This window comes from Anastrepha ludens, chromosome 5 (assembly GCF_028408465.1).
Source record: "Anastrepha ludens isolate Willacy chromosome 5, idAnaLude1.1, whole genome shotgun sequence".
Lineage (NCBI taxonomy): Eukaryota > Metazoa > Arthropoda > Insecta > Diptera > Tephritidae > Anastrepha > Anastrepha ludens.
Genome location: NC_071501.1, coordinates 11691109 through 11708638, shown reverse-complemented (window position 1 = coordinate 11708638; position 17530 = coordinate 11691109). Strand labels below are relative to the sequence as shown.

At 36.1% G+C, this 17530-nt stretch overlaps 1 protein-coding gene across 1 annotated transcript in view; it reads left to right on the top strand.

Annotated features, from left to right (window-relative positions):
- The first annotated feature begins 381 nt into the window (after nucleotides 1-381).
- Nucleotides 382-17530, top strand: part of LOC128864243 (uncharacterized) — a 34519-nt gene continuing 17370 nt past the window's right edge. The window contains exon 1 of the mRNA XM_054103808.1: nucleotides 382-1511. Coding sequence (XP_053959783.1) covers nucleotides 1199-1511 — 313 coding nt within the window. The 5' untranslated portion in view covers nucleotides 382-1198. The remainder of the gene's footprint in view (nucleotides 1512-17530) is intronic.

The window sequence follows — 17530 nt, the reverse complement described above, 5'->3', positions numbered from 1 at the left end:
TATAAATTTTATAAAAAATCACTTTTCCATTCTTTCACGTATACCTTCATACGAATATGTGTCCCCAATTCGAAAGAAATCCGTTATATATCAACCTACTAGTGCTTTGGGTATAAAAACTAACTACTCAGGCAACATTGGACCAAATGCAGTTATTACAAGAACAATACATATATTGCAGCATAGCACTAAAAATTACAACAACAACACCTACAAGTGCTGGCAGCTAGCCAACAATGCAAGCAGAGCAAAAGCTTTTAGCTCGTAAAGCTCCTCTAATAAAGCGTAAACTATGGACGCTCTTAGACGCTGCTCTTTGGCTTTGACGTTGTTTGCAGTTGTTGTGCCGTATGGTTGCTTGGTTGCTCAACACTTTGAAGGCAGACGCTACTGCAGCTGTGGGTATTTCAAATGTTTGAATTTTGAGCTTTTGGTACTTTTGTATTTTTTTCTGTTTTAAGTCAACCGAATATTTTGCAGTCGACGCTGCACTACTGTTACTGTTTTATAGTCATTTACGTTGTTGTTCTTGCACATGTCGTTGCTTTGGTTGAGTAAATGAAAAAACTTTTGCCGATTTTGGGTTTTGATATAAAAACTATAAATAAACGTATTTACGGCTCATTTCGAGATTTGCAAGCGGCGCGTTCGCTAGTTGGTCGGGAAAATAGGAAAATTAAAAAAAAAAACGGACAGTTAAAATAAAAAATAAAACAAAAAAAGGAATATTTCATTAAAATTAAAAAACAAATACTTGGTTTCATTGCTATTAATAAATCGCAAATCATTTCTATTTTTCGGCCAATAAGAGTTTGACCAACAAGTTTGCGATGCCTTAAATGGGATACAAAATTTAAAATAAAAATCGTAAAATTTTGTTTAAGTGAGAAAGCGAGTTGAAAAAAACAAAAAGAGTGGTGAACAATAAAAAAAAAAAATTCAAAAGTGATTAAACGAGAAGCAATTTTTTTTTTTTAATTTAGAACCAAGTTGAAAATATATATTTCAATATTTTATTTTTATACCAATTAAAAATCTATGCAATAAATACTTTACACAAAAAAAAAACAAATACAACGCATTACGAGCAGTCAACCTCCAACTGCGGAAATTAATATTCACTAATTGATAAACAAAAAAAAATTAACTAATCTCGTTAACGAAAATAAGCGCCCAACACCAAAAAAGGCCAGTGGAAATGCATAAATTTAATATTTTGTGTCTTACCGCCATTGCGGCAATACTCGGAAGTGCAACTGCCGCAACAATATCGGAGAACGCAGCAGCAGCAGCAGCGGTGTCGGACAACTTGGACGGGTACACAACAGCTGCCGTGCAGCCATCGGCAATATCAGGTACATTTTCTGTCGCGCCAGCACCAGCAACACCGCAAAATGGAGCAATAACAGCACCATCACCACCAGTTCCTCAAACTGCGCCCCAACTACTAAATGTTGGCGTGTTGGCCTACGATAAAGTCGGTATTAGCGATGGCGTGGAATTTAGTCCAAGTGAGTGGTTAAATAAATTGGGTTTTTTTATATCTTTTTTTTTTACAAAAAATGTATGCGAAAAACTATTTGAAATAAATATTTTATGTAAGCGCTTGTAAATGCGTATGCCTGTGAGTGTGTGTATGTGTGTTATTCCGAAGGAAGCTTTTTGGTAAATTTAATGCTATTGTGGGTTTTCGATTTGTGTGTTTTTTTAATTTGCTTTGTTTCTTTTTTAATTTTTTCTAAATAGTTGCCGCATTATGCCGCTATTATGCAATTTTTATTTAGGCGAAAGAACTTGAAAATCAAATGCGCAAAATACTTGCGAAATCTTGCAAGCGACTTTGTGTGCGAAAGCTGCCAATCGCGTTCGGCGCTGTAGTCTTTTGTTTACTTCATTGATGCATATCATTTCTACGCGCGAACGGTGTAACTAAAAGTTCATTAAAAGTGTAACAGCCACAACGAATTGGGGGCTATGAGTAATAGTGACTGCTTGCATTGTTGTAGGAAGTGGTTTATTGTTAATAAAAGGAAATGAACCAAAACCATAATTATTATTATTTGACGGTAAATGGTATAGCCTTCAGAAATGCTTTGGGGAAAAATTAAAAGTAGCTGATAAAAATGGATTAGTTTACTTATTAAAATAATAACTTGATGTATAAAAAAAAAACAAAAAAAAATTGTAATAATGAAAATTTTGGATAATTTACATGCAGAACATACAACCTTCGGCAGCCAAGGCAGTCTTTCAAATTTGAGGTTTAATTGAGAACCAACAAAAGTGTGGGATATAAAAGTTTATCATATCAAGGTCGCTGAAGCCGAGTGCATTTGTGCATGGCTACCATGAATAATCAGATGTTGGAAAAAGTTTGTTTTTAATCTTCAATTGTGGACAAGCAATTTCGCAGACCCGAGTGACCTCATGTCAAAGAAGACTGAAAATGCTATGCTTGTTTAGTTTGATAATATTATGCTTTCTTATAATAAAAAATGAGTTATTTTAATATTAAATCTTTTAATTTAAAACTTATTTATCGACCGCATAGTCCTCGTTTATCGATTTTACTAGGAGCTAGGGTCAATAGGTACTCGAAGAATTAAGATTATTTGATAATCCGTGTCCAGTGGCATGGAAAAGAATTGTTTATACTTGAAGGCTAATAATAGTTAACTCGCGGCAGGTAATAGCTAATCTCAGAATATATTTTTTAGAAACATCTTAAGAGTACTTAACCAGGCGATCACTTCAGCCAGGTGGTAAAATTAACCATGTTTTGTGATTCTTTTTCAGCGGGAAAATGAACATTTTAAAAAAGGGCCTCTATTGCACGTGCAAGGGCATAGGCAGCTTGTTACAAAGAAAGGGAGCCTAATTTCCAGTTTATTAATAGCTCCATAAACATCAGAAAACCTAAATGCAAACAAGATTTCACGAAGTTTTACAGAACTTAAATAAAATCTCTTAACCTTCCTTTGGGCATCCAACTTGAGCTGCCAGGTAGCTTCCTTATAGGTATTTAATTTCCTATCGATTTATGGATATAACTGTTTCAAAAGAATCCTCGGATAGGACGAAAAAAGTATTTAAAAAGTCACACCTTCGACTGGGCGCCCGAGTCTGGCCAAGGACTTTATCGAACACATTGGTCCTTGCAAACATCAAAAATCGCAATAATAATCCAGCCGTTATTTCTCAATTGACTACTCGTTTGGCTATGGACTCATTTTTCAACAAACCAATTACTAGCCCTGGGAATACTGTAGTGAACCAACCAAGCGTAGCCAATACACTCACAGCGAAGAGACATTGTCGCCTTTGTCTACAGGGAAACGAAAAGTTTCGTCGAAAAACTCGTTTCTATTGTATTGTACGCAAGAATCTAGTATGTCAACAGCACTAAAATGTCTCGTATAGGTGTTTTGCTTTCCTTCCACCGAATCTATAAATATATATCATTCCATATTTTTCCATAAATTGCATTGTAATCAATTTTTAGTGACCCATTTCCCACATGTAAATACATAGGGGTCTGGCCGGACCCGGGTGCCCAACGGAAGGTTTTAAAAAAGGTGTCCTACGGAGGGACAAATTTCTGTGACATACAGCACACAGAGTCATTGAAAGAAAAAATATATTTATAATAGTCTACGGCTATACACTGCCCTCCGCTCCTCTACTTGGCTATGTACTGCCAATGTTTTGATGTTTTTCATCTTTTTTTCTTCAAAAAGAAATATTTTATAAAAATAAATGGAGGTCGTGTGTTTTTAATTTGTTTTTCTATTGTTTCTTTTTGTATTGATGTGTTATTTGCAAACTAAAAATTTTTTAAATACATTTTTTTTGTCAAATTATTTTTTTTAACAAATTAATTTTTTTATTAAATTTGCAAATAAAAAAAGTAGTTTTAAGAAATTTGCTTCTTGTCCATAAGATAGATTGCACCTAATAAATGAATACAAAAAAAAATCATTTATTTAAAATCAGAAACATAATAAAAGCTTTTACAAATTTATAATGAGTTTAAATTACTAAGCATGGTTAAATAAACTAAAAAAAAAAGATTTTAAAAATTCATAAAATTCCTTCTTTGAGGGGTTATCTACAGCTAGAAGGTCGAAAACGCGAAATTTCCAGAATTTTTTCTGAGCTAACTTTAAAAACTCTAAAAATTTGTACTCATTTTATGTTATCTTTTAACTGTATTTTAAGACTTATATATATATAATTGGCGCGTACACCCTATTTTGGGTATTTGGCCGAGCTCCTCCTCCTATTTGTGGAGTGCGGGTTGATGTTGTTCCACAAATGGAGGGACCTACACTTTTAAGCCGCCTCCGAAGGGCAGATATTTTTATGAATAGCTTTTTCATGGCAGAAATACACTCGGAGGTTTGCCATTGCCTGCCGAGGGGCGACCGCTATTAGAAAAATGTTTTTCTTAATTTTGGTGTTTCACCGAGATTCGAACCTACGTTTGCTCTGTGAATTGCGAATGGTAGTCACGCACCAACCCATTCGGCTACGGCGGCCGCCGAGATTTTAGCCGCCAAGACTTAGTATTAGTAAAAATATTTATTTAGAAAGGAGCTACAGCTGATCTCCGGGAGCTCCTCTCAAAATAGACGTTTTGCGGTGACCACTATATCTCTGAATTGGATCCTCTGAAATTCAAAAACCAGATTACTAAACAAATTTCGTTAATCGCAGGTATAAGCAAAAAAAATAGTTTGGGCAAAATGGCGGTTTCTCAAAAAAAAAAATCGATTTTTGACCAAAATTTCGGACTTAAATTGTTTAAAAAAAAACATATATTTATCGGTGAGAAAAAATCTTCAATCAATCACTAATGGCGGTTTCGCTATTTTCGAGTAATGTTGGTCACCGACTTTGAAATCACCATTTTGAGAAAAAACGCGCTGCCGCACCGGCCTTGTACTTTCCAGCACTCTGAAACGCCTTTTCAAATTTACGTGTAACTTCGAAAATATTTACCGGAACGGTATTAAATTTTCTGTGTGTATTCTTAAACATATGTACATTAAGAAAAAAATATCGATTTTCTGAAAACTCTAACACACATTTTTTGAAAATTCTTGCCACCGATAAGTCAAGCGGAATAGAACTCGAGCTCTCATTGAATTCTCTTAAAGCGCGGGCAATAGGAGCATTACACGCATAATTCATGTTAAGAAATTTAAGATGAAATGGTAAACGTACAGTTCTAGTAGGGATATGAAAGTGAATGTTCTATAACAGAGATGAACAATCAATGAAACACAACATTTTGTTAAGTTTTGACCATAACACAAAACTTCGAACATTCGTTATGTGGAAAAAATGCACAACACCGTGATATTGATGAAAACTCAACGATCATTTTAAGCTGCTTCAAACTTGCACTTTATTACGTTAAAATTGGACGTGCTATAAAATTGCGTACTCGAATTCTGATTAAAAAATTGGAAATTTCGATGAAAATTTTATCGTATTTAACAAATCTGAACTTAGATTAATGTTGTCTTTATTATAGATTATCCCAATATTTTAGCAATAAAATAATAATTCAAATTAATTTTCTCGGTACATGGCTGTAGTGATCGATAATTCGTAAAGTAGCGATCAGGTAATTTAAAGTTTATTAAGTTTTGTCAAGGTGACATTTTACACTAAAGAATTATCTTGCTGTTTTTTGTTTACCCCATTTAGTTGTGAGTAACAATTGAAATAAGTAAAGGGAAAATTCGGTACGTTTTACAGTTTTTCTTTGATAAAGTGAAAAATGAAATTGTAAATGGTGTTTATGGTGCCTATAATAAAACAGCTAATTGCATGCTCTTTTGGTTTCGACGATTTCGTGCAGGCATTTTTCATGTTAAAGAAAATGTCGATATATATAAGTATATATATATAATTGGCGCGTACACCCTTTTTTTTGGGTGTTCGGCCGAGCTCCTCCTCCTATTTGTCGTGTGCGTCTTGATGTTGTTCAAGAAATGGAGGGACCTACAGTTTTTTTTAAGCCGACTCCGAACGGCAGATATTTTTATGAGGAGCTTTTTCATGGCAGAAATACACTCGGAAGTCTGCCATTGCCTGTCGAGGGGCGACCGCTATTAGAAAAATGGTTTTCTTAATTTTGGTGTTTCACCGAGATTCGAACCGACGTTCTCTCTGTGAATTGCGAATGGGAGTCACGCACCAACCCATTCGGCTACGGCGGCCGCCGTCGATAATGTCGATAAAATCACAGAAATAATCGAAGTTCACCAACATTTAGTCCTAATTGACCACTTATTAGTCGTAGCATCGCCTAGGAGTTAAAGATCGACCATAAAACAGTTTTAAATTATTTGGGCAAAAATAGACTTCTCTTTCCCCAAACTAATATAAGCGGTTTTAAGCGTTCTTTAGTGGGTGAAATGCAAAATAATATAGCTTTTATTACTCTTCTTTCTCTATTATGTTTTAACTCTTAAATCTCACAAAACTGGTGTAACTCACTGTATTCAGTGCTACCAGCTCTCTTTTGTGATTTAAGTAAGTTTCCTCAGGCCGCGTCCATGCAGATAGGCAGGTATTGCAGTGAAATATTCCATTGCATGCTGTTCACCGGTGTTTGTCTATTGTTTAGGTTGTTTACTAGTTCGTGCCTATTTTTTTATATTTGCCTTTGTGGGAAATGTCGTTTCGGTTGCTACCTGATAAGTTCGTTCTGCTGTTTAAGCATTAAGGCATTCGCTGCATGTTCGAACAAGTCGCTGTGGTGACGTCAGCAGTGGCATTGTAAACATCCCTTAACTCTCCCAACCTGAGTTTTATATTTCCTGAATGCTCAATTTTCACTGCAGAGCAACTGCAATATTCAATGCAATTCTCGGCACCATGAAAATAAAGGGAAAATTCATAATCTTGCATCACCGCGGTAACGGAAAGTAGTAAACCAAATTATTACATCGATAGCAGCCGTGTGACATACTTATTACTAATCCTCAAAAAATCAAAGTAATGTGGACACCTGGTCATTCAAAAATACGGTGTCACATGCATGCTGACAAAACCGCAAAAGATATGGCTGACCCTGACGAAGTGCTAATCAAATAGCAAAAGAACTGGTAATATCTGCCCGTAGCCTCCGCCGCATACTGAAAACTGATCAAATCAAGCCTTACAAGATCCAAAAGGCACTTGATCTCACACGAAAGCAGCAACAAGTCAAGCACCAACAAGTCAAGCACCAACAAGTCAGGAGTTGCTTCACTTGGCCGAAAGCAGTCAATTTCCGAACATTGTGTTTTCTGACAAGAAAACTTTTCAAATTGAGCAACTCGTAAACTCCCAAAACGATAGGGTTTATTTGACCGACGGTTCATACGAGAATTTGAGTCATTGATTGGCCACCAAGAGGTAGCACCTGCCACATGTAATGATTTGGGCCTCTGTAAATGCAGGTGGTGGCTCTCCAATCATTTTCATCAAGCCTGGCGTTAAGATAAATGCGAAAGATTATCGGAAAAGTATTCTGCTGGTTGCTTTGAAGCCGTGGCCAGACAAACGTGTCGATGGCATACCATGGACGTGTCAACAGGACTCGGCATTCGACTCACAAAGCTGGAACGGACCAAGAATGGCTAAAAAACCATGTTCCGAACTTCATAACGTCCACACAATGGCTCTGAAATTCACCAGACGCTAATCCGATGGATTATTCTCTTTGGGCCATTTTGGAGAGCAAGGTCCGAACTAAAAGGCTCACCAGTCTCGTGGCGCTGAAAAAAGTCATTGTCCGCGAGTGGGCCAAAATACCTGCAAGTCACATTCGGGCAGCTTCGATTCGTTTCCGGGCCGTCTCAGGGCCATTTGCTCTCATGGAGCAAAAGTAAATTGGTTCTTAATTTTGTATTACTTTCACACTTTTTTACTTTGAATTGAATACGAGTAAAAGTAATTTTCTAAACCAAATTTATGGACTTTTTAATTGGTTACACTTCGAGTGCCCGACCCTGTAGCCTTCATTACTCCGCCATAAATAATAGTCGCTTTAAGCCAAAATGTACTTGCGCAATACGGAAAAACTCTATCACGCCATGCCTTCATCTTCGTCTTCGCCATACAATTATCAGCCACTCTTATCTACTTCAAGGTGCTGAACCTTGGGGTGGCCCATTTAGCAACCTTTCACTCAGCGTGAATCATTTTTCGTCATCCTGTTCCGCACTCCAATTCCAGACACGTTCCTACTTTGGTAATGCAGATTCTTTTCAGCTGTTAGGAATTCCACAGATGTTGACATAGCAAGGGCATACAAAAACCTCAAAAACTCTGGCCTCCTTCGACGGAAAAAGGGAACTTCCAAGATAAAGTTTCATGCTTTTTATGCAGACATTTAGTTTGGTTTGTGCTGTGAATTGTTGTTGTTTAAGTTAAGTATATCATGACAAACTTAAGGACTGGCTTGACTAAAAAAATTATAAATGCCTTAGATGCAGTACATTTCGCAAAAGAAGCTTGGGCAAAGGTTCAAACGGAAACCATAAAAAACTGTGTTAACTGAATTCGAGCCCGAAGATGACTGGCGACTAGCAACGTTATTTGAGTTATCAGAAAGTCTTGGGGAATCTAATTCAAATTCTGATGAATTTATAACAGTGGATAGTAATGCATGGACCGAAAATCCAGACTCGGGTTGGTTTTTCTTGCTGATGAAAACATGGTAATTTTTGACGATCATACTACTGACTCGGGGAGTATTACCGAAGAATATAATACAATTTTCTCAAACGAAACGGCTTTGAATGCAGAGTCAAACTCAAAGCGATTTTGCAGCGTTGAATTTACTGCTTTCGAATTGTTAAAAAAGATGGAAAGCCGAAGCCAATCTAATAATTGATTTTGAAAGTCGACTAAGTCAAAATTTTTAACAATCGAGTTTATCAGCTACTTGTTATCTAATCCTAATGAACTAACATAATCTGAAGAGATTAGCAGTATGCCATGAAAATTAACTCGTAAAATTGAGTGTATTTTTTGGTTGTTAAACAAAATACGGAAACTGTTCATTTTGATAGTCGACTAAGTCAGTTCGTTGAGAAATTTTGGAAAATAAATAATAATTTTGTAATGCCTTCAGATAACGATTCAGGTATGATCAAGTAATCATTTAAATGTAAAAACGTAATATACTATTTATAGTTAATTGTAGACATTGTACTGCGAAGAAGTTTAAGTAGTGCTCCCAAGAAATGGAAACGAATAAGAGCAATATCGTCTTCAGATGAATCAACTGATACTGTGAAAGTGAATTCGGAACCCCTACAAATGGAAGAAATCAACATGAAATCAAGAAAGAGGAGCCGAAATCAACTTAATTATGCACAAAATATAAGAAAAATGAAGAGAAATAGTGGAGAGGAATATGAAACAAAAAAGTCTAAGCTTGTGAGTGGTAAACTTTTCGAACATAAAGATTGCCGTTGTTCCAAACAATGTATAAATGCAGTTGGATATGAAGATAGGAAAGCAAATTTTGATTTTTTTTTGGAAATTAGCAAGTTTTGAAAAGCAGAATTTGTTTCTGCACGGTTTGGTTCGAAAACTATCAATAAAGCAAAGACGACCCAGAAATGAAGAAGGATATATGAGAAAATGTAGTTATAAGTATCATATAAATTTACGGAATTCAGAAGTTTCCATTTGTAGAACTTTTTTTTTGGATATTTTTAAAATATCTTACGGAAGATTAAACGGTGCCTTAAATGCCAAATCACCTGGAATGGATTTACGTGGCAAAATGCTTGGTTCATCTAGAAAAACAGATGAAGATAAAATTAAAGTGGTACCAGAACATATTCTGAGTTTTCCAGCATGTGAGAGCCATTACACGAGATCACATCACACTTCAGGTCGAGAGTATTTAAGTGCTGACTTAGATATCCGAAAAATGTATGAGCTGTATGTGAAAATAATATATCACGTGTGAAGGAGTGGACTTACAGGAAAATTTTCAATACGGAGTTCAACTTAAATTTTCATACTCCTCGTAAAGACACTTGCCAAAAGTGTGATTCACTAAAACTAAAAATAGAAGCATCCAGTAACGAAGACGAGAAGTTGCATCTTATGGAAATTCGTGATTCACATCTTATCAGTGCCGAACAGGCCAGAAAAAGTTTAACAGATGACATACAAAAAGCAAAAGATAACCCGAGTGAATATTACGGTTTCACATTTGATCTACAGAAAACACTTGCGTATCCAAAACTTTCTGTTTCGGTAGCTTATTATAAGCGCAACATGTATGTATACAATTTGGTGTTTCATAATTTCCACAATGAAAATGCTAAAATGTATGTATGGGATGAAACAATCGCTTCAAGAGGATCACAGGAAGTTGCGTCCTGCATCTTAAAGCACATTCAGGACATTACCACTCAAAAGCACGTCATAGCTTACAGTGATGCCTGCACAGGACAAAATCGTAACATCAATATAGCTTTAGTTTGGTTAAAAATTGTACAGTCATCTGATAACAATGTTGAAACTGTTGATCATAAATTTATGGTATCCGGTCATTCTTTTTTGCCAAATGATCGCGATTTTGGTATGATAGAAACTAAAATTAAAAAATCGAATTGCATTATAATAATTTAATAGAAGTATGTAAAAAAAAAAACCCATTTTTGGTGGTACAAATGGCTCAGAAAAATTTCATTTCGACAAAACAACTAAAAGATTCAACGAATAATAGAAAGAAAAACACCAATGGAGAAGCTGTGTCTTGGCTAAAAATTCAATGGATCAGATTTCTAAAAAATTCTCCATATAAGATGTTTTATAAAACTTCCTTAGATGACAATTCCGAATCCAAAATATTAGACCTCTCACCTAAAATAGGAAGACCTAAAATATACAAAAATATTGATTTGCCTCCATTGTACACAACTATTAGACCAATAACAAAAGAAAAACATAAAGATATGATGGATTTACTACCCTATATCCCACCAATTTTTCACAAACACTTTACTTCCCTAAATATGTATTAACAAATAATTTACTTTGTTACAATGAAATGAGTTTGAATAAAATGTTAATTACTAATAAAAATGTTTCCTTGGAATAAGTCATTTATAAAGTCATTCTGTTAATTTTGAAAGTCGACTAATTCATTTGCAACCTTTCAAAAGCACATATCCAGTTAAAAATGGTTATAAATTTCACAACCATAATAAATTCTTGTTTGTTGGCACTACTTTACTGTCGAAAAATCATTTTCCATAGTGCAAAAATATTTTTTAATCCTTTAAAACGCAAAACTCTAATTATCTCGAAACAAGGAAAATATGACTTAGTCGACTTTCAAAATCAAGGGCTCAAATATAGTTTTATGTAGTTTATTGGCTGAAATGTAGTATTTATGTCTATTTTCGTTATTACTTTGAAAAAATACATACAAATTTTTGTTTGAATGATCTATATGAATATTTTTTATTCAAAAAAGAAATAATAATTAATTGATTAAAAAATTAAAAATTTCTAAAGTAAGCTATCCGTCCTTTGAGCGGACACCTTTCTTGAGTGGACAAAAGTCGACTGACGGTGAGTATCCGCCCAAGGGAGGTTTCACAGTGTACATATATGTACATTCCCAAGTACATGGCTTGCTTGTCTTAGTTCTGCCTTCTTTTCTTCATTGAGAGGTATTACTCTTCAAAGCATCAGCAACTAACTAAGACCCGCGGCAGTCGGTTCTACGTAACCGGAACGACCCGGATTTATATCCGGATAAGGACTGTCACTTCAGCAGCATTCCTCGTATATGCACGGGCAATGTTTATGCTGCTACAACAACAACCCGCAGAGAAGTGTAAAACGAGTAGAGGCTAAAACTGGGGTTTCCATACAACTTCTGGCTAACACCAGAGACCAGTTCTGGTCTGTAATAGATCACCAAGTACTTAATTTCAATAGAAGTTTAGGAATCATAACACAATTGAGGACTTGCCGTTGCTGTTGCATTGTTGCATGGGGAATGCTGTATGAATCAGAATGTTGGTGTAAGCCTTTTGAAATGACTTCTAGGCCAATAATTGGCCTTGCTTTTGTGAAAAAATTCTTTTTTCTACGAAAGTTTTGATTCATTGATTTTGGTACTCATACTTGATACGGATGATGGATCTATGTGTAGAAGTCCACGGAAGTGGGGAAAGTTACTGATCGCTATTCACTTGGGAGTGGTCAGGACGATTCTTCTACATATGGTTCAAGTAGCTCACAACTTCCGGGATTAGACCAAGTATCCTCTGGGTAGCTTCTTAACATTCAACGTAAGAAGGCGAAGCATCCAAGGATAGCTGGTTGTGCTCTGAGTTTGAGACCCGCCACTTAAGAATTCCCCCCCTTCCAATGAAAACATGTACAAAGCTTCAGATGAGAACTTCCTATACGAACTTCCTATGCAAACGAACTAAGGATTACGATTTGAAGGCATGTACCTGGAATGCTCGGCCCCTTAATGGGGAAGACGCCTCTGCCCGATTGGTTGATGTCCAAGAGTAAAGGCATCTGACATCACTACTATTCAAGAGATGCGATGGACGGGGCAAGGTAAAAAAGACATAGGACCTTGCGACGTCTACTACATATGCCATGAAAAGGAGCACAAATTCGGTGTCGGATTTGTTGTGGGAGAGAGACTTCATCGTCAAGTACTGTCGCTCATCCCGGTGGACGAGCGACTCGCAATAATCCGCATCAAAGCCCGATTTTTTTAACATCTCGCTCATTTGCGCCCACGCCACGACAGAAGAGAAGAACGATGCGACCAAAGATTCCTTTTACGAGCGCCTGGAACGTTCCTATGAGCGCTGTCCCCGCCACGTCATAAAAATCGTGCTTGGCGACTTCAACGTCAGGGTGGGCAAGGAGGGAATTTTTGGTCCCACGATCGGAAAATTCAGCCTGAACATTCGGTAACGCACAGAGGCTGATCGAATTCGACGGGGCCCGAAACATGGTAGTCTGCAGCACCAGATTCCAGCATAAGAAGATATATCAAGCTACTTGACTGTCTCCTGATCGAAAAACGCGAAACCAGATCGATCATGTTGTGATAGATGGAAGACCCGCTTCTAGTGCATTAGATGTACGTACGATCCGAGGACCCAACATCGACTCGGATCATTACCTTGTTGCAGCCAAACAACGCACACGCCTCTGTGCAGCGAAAAACGTACATCTAACTACGCAAAGAATGATCAATATTGAAAAGCTGCAGCATCTAGTAAAAAAAATAAAATTTTGTCAATTAGTGTAATTTTCCAGTGTAGAGAACACTGTGTATTTATCTAAAATTTTAGGTTATTTCTCAAGCATAGGTAAAAAAAATTGTTAACTAGTGTAGTTTTCCAGTATAGGAGGTACTATAAATTTATCTAGCAATAGAAATTTATTCTCTAAGAAACAATTAGCTAGCTTAGCTACAACATTTTTTTTTAATTGGTGTGATTTACCAGTGTAGATTTATGTAATACCTTTCAGACCATTTTCTAAGCTTAGGAAGAAAAAGCCTGTAAACTACTGTAATTGTCCAGTGTTGCATACTTATATTTATCTATATATATATAGAACTTATATATATATATATATATACATACATATAGGCGCTTGGGGGTGGGTGCGCTCCACCTTCAGTTTGCGCTGTGCGTCTTGATGTTTTCCCACAAATTGGAAGGGAAGTCTGCAGCTTTATGCAACCTCCGAAGGGCAGATGATTTTTATGAGAACTTTTTCATGACAAAAATACACCCGTAGGCTTACCATTGCCTGCCGAGGGATGACCACCATTAGCAAAAACTGTTTCTAACTTTAGGGGTTTCACGCCTGGGGTTGCGAACCCGCGGAATACCAAAAGGTAGTCAATCATCAACCCATCAATGCATCAACCCATTCCGCCATTGCAGCCAAAATACTGCAAGTACTTTCCTCTGTTGTTCATAAATGTTACACAGAAACTCATTCAAGAAAAATAAATACAAAAATATTCAATAACTGAACAGCCACACAAGATTTTTTCTCATCCCCCCATTAGCAGTTTAAAATCGAAAATTTATTTGCAACAGAAATATTTAAACAACTAATAGGCCATTTTTTAAGTAAAATATTAACGCGAATATGAAATCCTATGGAAAAAACACGAAATGTAAACAATTCATATACAATAAAAACAACAAATATAAACTGCTTACAATCCAGCGAAATATACGTACTTGCACATACTTACACATGCACGCACGCATATCTATGGATGAACAGTAAACCCACTTGAGTGTCTGCATCCACTTGTTGGTATTTATTGATTTTTCTGGCTTGCAAATATATGTATGTATAATATATGAATATATGTTTTATTTATGAACGCAAGTGAATAAAATATTGCGAAAAATTTGGCTTGGAGTACCTAAATCGGCTAAGATAGGCAACGGCAACGTTCGATACCAAGCCAAGTATAACCGAATCGCAAAGTGACTAGAAAAAATTCACGAGAGCTAGAGAAGAGAGAAAAAGATGTTAAAATAAATAAAACAAATATAAAGGTGGTGATAAAGAGTTACATTTGCCGAGGAAGAAGAGAAGTAGTGAAAAAATATTAAAAAAAAATTTACTGACCTACATCAATTTACGACGGCGGTAAAAGCCAAAAAAGCGGAGGCTTAAGTACAACTAGTAAAATTCATAATTATCATTGGCGTGCATACCTGCATACATATGTACATATATTGTAGTATATACATGTGTACATACTTGAGCGCGTGAGAGCACATTGCGCTAGTTTAAAGTGAGCCAAAACCATACAGAACCTCGCATCTGTGAACAGCGTAAATAAGAGTTACAGAAAATATGAATAGCCAAACGCATACAAAACAGAAAGTTATGCAAAGGCACAGCGCAATGGAGTCAATGAAAATATGGTTAATGAAATAAAAGCTGTCAGCAGATGAACACGAAAAATTGAGTAATCTTTTGCTACGGTTTCTATCTCTTACGGCCAATTTGTTTGCAGACAGTCGCGTCACGTTATGAATTTGCCGAAATACAATGGCGGAGTTATGAGGGACTCTGTGGAGGCTTTGTTTGACAATTTAGATACTGAGCTAAAAGCTTTCGAGGTCGTAACGTTAATGAGATTACATTTGTAATTAGTTACCGAGTGTATGAGAAGGCGGGGTCTTGCAATGGAAAGAACAGATGGACGGCCAAAAATGTCCAGTGGGAAAGTCACTCGTAAAGAGCGCGACAATATTTTGAGCAGCTTTGACTAATTTTCTAAGTTTAACTATGTTTACTTTTATAAATAAAGTATAGGTTTTTATAATGTAGTATAGTATCGTAGTATATCTCATTGTCTAACAAAAACATAATTCAACAACAAATCCAAAATCCAAATTCCAAATATCAAATTTTATACAAAAGAAAATTTTCACATACTTCACATTCCAATGCCACGAATTTTACTTAGAGTCTCTAAATAAATTTTTGGTATGCATTTTAGTAGTTTATTAAATTTTAGTATAATAAACTGCATGCTTGAGGTTGAAAAAACCTTTAATTTTTTATAATTTTTTTCCGTATAATTTTTTCATTTAACGAATGCACTTCTTTTATACGGGGAAATGCGCTACACCATTAGTTACAACAATCACGAGTATTAAAAAAAAATACTCAGAATGGTTAAAAATATTAACCATTTTCTCGCGGGGTGTAAGAACAGCCAGGCAATTAAGGGGGGAAACCGGTTTAGGAGACCAAAATTTTTGGTGTTTTTTGATAGTTTTTTGAACAAAGAAGGAATAATCAGAAATTGTTTAAGTTTAGAGGATATTTTATTTATATTTTTAGGTACACTTTTAAATTTTTTTGAAGCTATTTCCGCGGGAGATAGTGGCGTTAGAGCGTGCTGTCCATGGACGATCACCATCCGAGTGTCTTGCTGGTGGGAATTACTGAAGTTGCAATTTTTCTCTGAAGTTAACAGCAATTTTTTTTTTATCAACAACATATTTCCCAAGAATATGAACCTAATTGTGGTAAAAAAATATTGAAAATTGCATGCTTTTGAGGTGCTTGAACACAAAGTAGTTTTTTATACCATATTTTTTCATCTATTTTGCTTAAAAAACCATATTTTAAATAATAATATAATCCCAGAATTAGGTTCATATAGATTAGAAATGAATAAAGAAAAAGTCCCGAAAAACTTTAGAATGATTGGTCTATAACTTTTTAAGCTAGAATTCTCACCAGTTAAAAAAAGTAGTTTCGAGAAAAACGTCGTACTAACTAACGCGCGCTACGGTACGGAACCGACGAGCAGTCACTTAAGTCCTCATAGAATCGGGAATAATGCGAGTTTCGTTTTAAAATTTTTACCACATATTCTACATATTATACTAACGATTTTTGCAATAAAAAAAATCGATTTTTTGATCGATCTAAACCGGTTTCCTACCTTAAAGTGTAGTCTACTAATCTTGACCTGAACCTGTAACAACAAACAAAACTTGGTGATGAAAAACGGCCTCAATACTTGCCAGCAGGCGAAGAAGGTGGTGCGATGATTCCACCTCATCCTCCAGACAGCTTCTACAGAAAGCACTTGAAGCAACTCGAAGTCTCACCGCATGGACACCTAACGGCCAATGCCCGATAAGGACAACTACAAATACATACACATATACCGCTATAAGGAAGTTCCCTCGAGCGCCCCCCTGATCTACCGTGGCCAGCAGGCCCAGCGCCAGCTTAGTTGACGCGAGATCCATTAAATACCTCAGTAGGGGTAGCGAAACGAAACATAGTTTCGAATAAGCCTCTTCTAAGGGAAATTATCATGTTGGAATTTTACAACAGTCGGTCATGGTTTATAAGCGATAATAATTTCTCAGGCTAAATGTGAGGGCTGAACTACGGTGGGGTGTTTTGGAAAGCTGCCAGCATAACAGCAACAGCACTAAGAATTATTCTGCGGCTATACTACGAAAGCAATAATTTTTCTGAATATAATTTCGACTTTGCTATGCCACGCTCGTTTCAACAGATGAATCCATAGCACAGTTTCAGTTTTTTCTTCTATGAATATCAGGGTAGGGCATTTTTGTTTTAGCGCTAAATTGAACTGCTACTGCTTGTTTAGTTAAACGAAATACATTTGAATCAATATTTTATGGCCGATACTTGCTATCAACTAGTTGTTGATAAAAATGCCTCTTGGCTTATGGGCGGTTTAATTCAACGATATCACGACTTCTTGGCGTCAACAGCAGGCTCATCCTTTTGGCACTCTCGAAATTCTAGAAGTTAAAAACAGGTTAAGTGAACTGTGCTATAAGCTAGAAATTTCCGCTTCCAATGAGGACGAGATTGAATATTTGGATAAATATGTAAGAGTAATGCAACTTATCGCAGAAGCCACTGACTTCTTTCAAAGGGAAAAAAATTTGCTCTGTGGTAGTTTTATTTCCGCTTT